General features: G+C 42.4%; 1 protein-coding gene across 1 annotated transcript in view; it reads right to left on the minus strand.

Annotated features, from left to right (window-relative positions):
* Window positions 1-6,345, minus strand: part of TIAM2 (TIAM Rac1 associated GEF 2) — an 88,150-nt gene extending 81,805 nt beyond the window's left edge. Inside the window, exons 1-2 of the mRNA XM_054280321.1 lie at window positions 6,259-6,345; window positions 3,993-5,195 (exon numbers count right to left, since the gene is read on the minus strand). Coding sequence (XP_054136296.1) covers window positions 3,993-5,189 — 1,197 coding nt within the window. The 5' untranslated portion in view covers window positions 5,190-5,195; window positions 6,259-6,345. The remainder of the gene's footprint in view (window positions 1-3,992; window positions 5,196-6,258) is intronic.
* Window positions 6,346-6,865: the final 520 nt, after the last annotated feature.

The following is a 6,865-nucleotide window of genomic DNA, read 5'->3' on the forward strand; positions in this document are numbered from 1 at the left end:
TGGGGTGGCAAGCCAGGATAAAATCCCACATGTAATGCATTTATGCCACAAAGCAACTCCAGAACATGGATTGTACAACTGTGCTGGCGATCTGTATTTCAGGGGGAAACTGAAAGCTTTCTCCACCCTTGTTTTAATTACTGCCACTGTACTTGTGTGCCAAAATCCAGCATTTTGATTGTTTGACTATTCTCCAGGAACTGCCAGTGTCCCCTGGAAAACAGTAGTGTACAGCTTATTAAGAATATGTATTTCTTTCAGTCTCAAAGCACTAGTAAGAGAAACAACACAAGGCAAATACATAGAAGGGGTCTGTTGTGAAAACCCACCACTGGAACAGCAAACACTAAGGAAAAGTGTGGGATGCAACCTGTCAATGACCAGCCACTAACCAAATCCTATGTTTTCACCTCACACATAGAAAGGGGTAGGAAAGAGGAAGTACCAGAATAGACAAAATGGATAAAGAATCCAAAATGAATATATACACTTCACCAGGACACCATCAATTGTATTTTTCTTTTCCTAAAGAACTGAATTGTCAGTCTGCCAGTCTCTGTTGGTCCTTGAGAAGGCTGCCATTGCAGCAATATCTGCCACAACTGAAAAGGTTTGACCTAAGTTGGCCAGGTGGCTTCCCTGCCAGGCTGGTTTTTGCTGGTTTTTGCTCTGTTGAATGTAGTGATGACCGATCTCTGTTTCTGCTCAGTTGCATTCAAGGAGATCTCTCAATGTTTGAGATATACTCTGGAATAGCTAAAAACAAGGCAAAAGATAAAGTGGCTAAGATACCAATTAGACAAAGTGACACACGTAATAATTAGCTGTAAAGAACAGCACAGGAAAAACGCAGCCTGCTGCATTCATTAGGAGACGTGCTAAAAGGAGAATCTAATACCAGTCTTCAAGTCAAATAAAAAGGTTCATTCAACGTACTTTACTTTTAAACTCTCTTTACAGCCCACATCAGGGCTCTGGCTTATAAAGTCATAAAATTTCAGATACGATTCCTGAAGTGAGGCTATTTTGCTTAATTCAAGAACCTTTCTTCAGGAGCTGTTTCTCATGGATGGATTTTCATTTTACACTGAAATTTCTAACGTTCTCCATGTTAAAGAGCTGCACAGAGTTTACACCATCATCTTTAGCCATATCTGGCTGTGCAGCAAGTCTACCTAAATTCTGTCCACGGGTCTCACATACATCACACACACCTTTCAGCTCACACACATTGAATTGCAACTCAGCATCATCCCAATGCCATTTCAGCACAGATTAAACTAAATGAAGGTATGTGTTGCAGTACAGTACCAGTGATGCATTGAGGGAACACTTTAAGACATCCACATGCAAGGAAAACTAGGCCTTGGAAAAGATTATTGCAAGTCTTGATGTAAGACCTTTATTAGAAAGGTAAATTCAATTCCAGGATACGTCAGATCAAGCAGACAGAAGGAAACATCCAAGTAACTGGACAGGGCATAACCAAGAACTCCTCTGGAATATCCCATATGCAAATGTGTTTGTGGATGATTTAAAACAGATGAGGAGGAAGGGCGCCAGAATGAAAAGGAAATAGATTTCCAATCTTAACACAGGAGACCGAGGAAAGTCTGTAGAGCCCCACAAATGCAGGCCAAGAAAAGACACCACTTCTCCCTTAAAACAAATCATAACAGATTAAAAAATAGGAAAGAATAACTAATGTAGAAGGCAGTACTGACATCAGAACAAACTGTCTGGAACTACATTTACTCTGCCTATTAGCAAGCACTGAATAAAATGGTCTGGAAGGAGCCTTCAAGACGGAGAAAATCCTACCTGTGTTTAAGCTGCAATTTGTTCACAAAGGGGATTAAACTCCACTGCCTCTCTAGTGTCAGGGGTCTGGCCTCAATATCCCAAGCCTGTGGCTCCTAGGTCTGTGCTCCCATGAAGCAGGGGGCTTGGCAGGTTTGTTTCCACAGGGGAGCTGGAGGGACTACCCAGGCACCACCGGCACTTAGGCCTACTTACAGGGAAATATTCCAGCTTTCACCTACGTTCAGCCCCAGTGACTCACAGCCAGTCATTACCAATGTACGGAGGAAGGGACGCGTTGTTCAGAGCAGAGCACAGATGCTGCCACGACGAGATGAAGTCGCACAAACAGGGACCAACCACGTGACAGTTCAGAATCATCCACCACACTTCTGTCTTTTTAAGCTAAAGGACCTGTTAAGAGTATAAGCACTACTAAACTAACAACCCAGCAACCCCCAGAAGAGACAGCAGGTTACTCAAAGTGTGAAAGATGGAAATGAACCAATAAAGCCACACAAGGAACTGCAAAACTACAAAGCATTCACTACCTCCCTCTTACCCTTCCTGTTGCTGGATACTTGTCTGATTAAAATCAGTGACTAACCATTTCCTACGCCTTTTTCTAAGAAACCACCGTTTTTGGAGTAAGGGCTGTTTTCCTTCTACCGCAATCTGATTCAAGCTTGATGCAATCTCGCCAGCCAAATTTCCTTGCCGCGTCTGAAGTCAGTGCACTGCACAGCGAATTCAAAATAGCAATGAATTGCACACCACAAATGCCATTCTGAAAATGTCATAACTAAGTAATACATACTAAAGGTCTGGGATGCAGAAATCATATGTAAAGCCTGGAAGTAAAATCCAGAGCAGCTACAGATGTTGAAATCAGTGAAGAATCCTGGAACACAGCACTGAGGCTCCTCCATGATTCCAGGTTTTTTTGCCCTCTCTTTCACAGCTGAGTAAGAAGGTGAAAAGACAGCATCTGATAAAGTACATGAGCACCGACTCACAAAAGAAGTGATGCAAATAAACAGCTTTCATTTTCATTTTCCAGTTCTGTAGCCCCCCAGCCAGGTCACACTCCAGCAAACCTTACGCTGAGCTCATTTCTGAGCCTAAGGGTCTGTCAGAGTTTTACAGTGCAATGACAGATGTACATGGTTAAGCACAAGACCTGTCTGAATTTCCAGCACAGGAGACAAGAAATTTCTGAAGTGGCCAGCACATCAATGTTGCTGAAAGATTACCCTTCATTTAGGGAAGCACAGTGACTCTATGAAAAACACCAGGGAAGATTCAGGAAAAAAAAGGGAGGGAAAAAACCAAAAATCCAAACCAAATCCAAAAATGGTCTCATCTCAGCTTGCAAACTCACACACAGAGACCAGGCACAGTCTGGTATTTAAAGAGCCAATTCTGGGGCCTGCAGCTAGAGATGAGAATTTCATTCCTGACCACAGGCATCCTAAATTCCTATTAATGGGATTAGTCTTGAATTCTTCTAAAGAAACATCCTTTCCCTCCCTCTTGCTCTCCCCTCCCGTCTCCTTCACACTACCATCTCCCAGTGAGCCAGATGGCAACTCAAGTGTTTCCATCTGGTGAACTAAGCTGACACACAGGAAGGAGGAGGTTGCTCCATGTAATGCACCTCTGGTCAATACGGCTGCTTGCCTTGATAGAAATGGACCAACAAGCAAAAAATGAGTGTAAAACAGTAAACCAGACAGGAAACATCTGAAAAGATGGATACAATGTCCTCCTTCTACTGCCTCTTCCACACTCTTCAGATAATGTACGATAATCCATAGCACATATATAGAGAGAGGTTGTATTGCCATACTTGAAATAAAAAGAAGGTTTAAACCCCAAGTCACCTTTTAAGTAATGCAATAATTTCAAAAGCAAATTCACAGAAATATTAGGCTGCAAAAACTGGAGTTAACTTAGAAGGTGACAAAATATGAAAATAGGAAGGGAAAATTTGCACAAAATAATGTGTATCCTTTTTTGCGGCTGACATTTCAGACAGCACCAGGGATGCAGTACTTCTCAAAATTCCACAAATTACTAAATGAGATAAGCAAGTAATTAACCTGCAAAAAAGACAAATATCATGCAATCACTATGCTTATAAGAGGAATATGAAAACCAACTTTCACGCACTTAGGCTGGTTTGTACATACCTGCAGCTTCCTTTTCTTCCTTGAAAGACTTCCTGTCCAGTCACTGATGCGCCGCATTCGGTTCTTTAACGTATCCTTCTTGGATGCATCCTCACCGAGGGGCTTAGACTTTCTGCACGGGAGGGTGTAGGAGCTGTAATGTGCAGGACTTCCCTGCTCTACCCTGGAGGGAACATCAATGTCTGAGGCAAAGGAGACACGGTTGCTTAGGCTACCAGGAGTGTCAATATACTCATCAGACAGCCTGATCCCAGGTGGAGGAGTGCTTTCCAAATTTGTATCCTTATAGAGATCTCGGAGTGAGGAAAGAGATGAACTTTGGTTGAAGGACTTCTTGTTGTCGCTTGCTGGGAAACTGGCATGAATGCTTGTATCTGGAGTGCTCCTGGTCAAATATGAGCCATCCAGCTCATTGATATCCCCAGCATTCCCCCAGAGAGAGTCATACCACGAAGACTCGGAGCTCAGGGAGCTCCCTTTACTAGACCGAAGCCTTGAGTCGGTAGGTGACAGACGATGGCTCGAAGAACAGTCTGCACTGGAGTTCCTCCTGACATCAAGCAGGTTATTTGGCTTAGATTCCAAGGCAGGGGAATACCTCAGCAACTGCACTGGCCCGCTGGACTCCTCGGTTGGTACCTTGCTGTTGTTGCTGTTGTGGAACTCAACCCTCAAGCAACCGTCCAGCTTCCCCAGAGTTTTAATGAGAACTTTAGGACTCCTCCTGTCCTCTGATGGGGAGGTTGATGCAAGACTCTCATTCTTTCCATAGCAATTTAAAATGTGGCCATTGCATTCTCGAGAGGCAGCACGATTACTTCCAGCTTGGAGGCCAATATAGTGGAAACCATTCTCTGGCAAAAACATCACGTTATTCCCTTGGCAGTAGTCCCCTGAGGCATTTGTCCTGTGTTTGGCATGGACATTGCTTTTGGAAACCTTCATCACAGTGTCACCAAGTCTAGAGGAATAAGGCTGACTACTCTTGAAGTGTGAAAGGCAGCTTCTGGCAAGGGACCTTGATTTGTAGTTTGAGCCGCTGCTGGTATGTCCCCATCCATGCACAGAGCAAGACTTTTCATCTTTAGCATGAATGCTGCGAATTTTCAGAGAGCAAGGCTTTTGCTTGGCACCAGCTGTAGCAGCAGCATGATTTTTCGATCCCTGAAGACTGTATTGGCTTTCTGAATTCCCCATTTTCCACTAAATTAAGAAGAGTTTCATTAGAAACAATGGCTAAAAGATAGAGCAAAAAGTAACAGGCCATTTTTACCCTCTACACAGGAAAACGCCTATTTAAAAAAAGATATGAAACAATTGTTTCAAAAAAAGCCATTAAATAGCCATGTACAACATTAAATTCATAACTGAACTTATTTTAGGGGCAAGCTAGAAAAGCCTATTTTCTCTGTGGTTCATTACCCCTCTGTTATAAAGCTGGAATCTAACTCCATTGAAATCATGTCAACACCTTCCTCCACCCACACCCTTGGCAACATCCTTTTCTTATAACTTACAAAATCTCTGGCTCCCAAGAACAATGGCATAATGAAAGGGAGACAGCAAGATAATCATAACTTAGATGTAAAGTGAACTGTACTTTCAGAGAAATCCCTTCTGCCAGCAGACAAGCCCACTGCAGTTTCAGCTTGACTGATTTCTGTGCAACTAAGTGTTGCCTCAATAAAATGTTCAGTAAACCCCAGCTACGTGTTTAAATGAAGCTCATCTAGGAGAAAGGAAAAAAAAATGCCAAAAATCAGACAAAAAATAATTTGGTTAGCAAACAGCCTCATCTTCCACTACAGCACAAAACTGCATTATGTTCATTCAGCACAGCACAGTTTGATAGTTTGCTTGGTGAAATGCTCTTCAGTTTTTCACAGTGTCTGCAGTGAACAGCACACACTGGAGCAGTTAAATTGCCCCACTGAGGTGACTGAAGATTTCAAACCTACATAAAGTGCACCCCACAGTAAAAAAGACAGTTCTGTTCTTTTTGTAACTCAGAATGAATCTCCAGTGTTTGTAACATACAGAAACAACACCAAAATGCTTTTTCCGTTAGCACTACGCTTCTTTACACATGGAATCTCAGACTATCACCTGGAGGAGGATACCCTGCTGCCTCATTAAAAAATTGTCAAAACAAGCCACAGCAAAAGCATAATCTGGAGTACCTTCTGGAGTTTCTATGTTTTAACATCCCTACTTCAAGCCCATAGCACTTTTAGATTAAAAGCACAGTATGAAAGAAAGAGCAAACCTGTAGGAACACTCTCAAACACGGGCACGGTTAGCAGTCAGTATGCTCTGCATTGTCTTCATGGCCAGCCACTATGCTTGCCAAAACCAGAATGGAGCTGCACACAGCCTTCCTAGAAAACACCAAAACAACAAAAAAGCGTTTTCAGTCAAATATAACTTACACTTTACTCCAACTGTATGTAAAATGTATAAAAAAAGAAAAAAAATCAAAAGTTTTAAATTAAGAGAAATTTGATGAGGGGGATTCCTGGAATTTAGACATACATTTTTACAAGCAGACTTTAACAATTGACATTGAATTACTAGAAATAAGTCATCGAGTAAATGTTTCATTTTCTCTCCTCTTTGTTTGTCTTTCCTCTCACTGACTAGGCAGGACCAACTTTCATCCCTCTCCAGTTTTCCTTTTGGAAGACCAATTACAGTTCACAGTATTGTGCAATGGTCCATTACAATGTGGACCAGACTGATCAGAGCAACGTCCCACAGCATCTGTTTATCTCTCCCTATGCCTGGCTTCCAACCACGACCTTTGCAGTGAAAGGCCCCCATGAAATTCACTCCAGCAGCCACTCAGTAACCTCCCTCTTTAGGTTTGTTCTGAT

Source organism: Melozone crissalis, unplaced genomic scaffold (assembly GCF_028551555.1).
Source record: "Melozone crissalis strain CALT ecotype California unplaced genomic scaffold, PUWL_Pcris_2 ptg000027l_1, whole genome shotgun sequence".
NCBI lineage: Eukaryota > Metazoa > Chordata > Aves > Passeriformes > Passerellidae > Melozone > Melozone crissalis.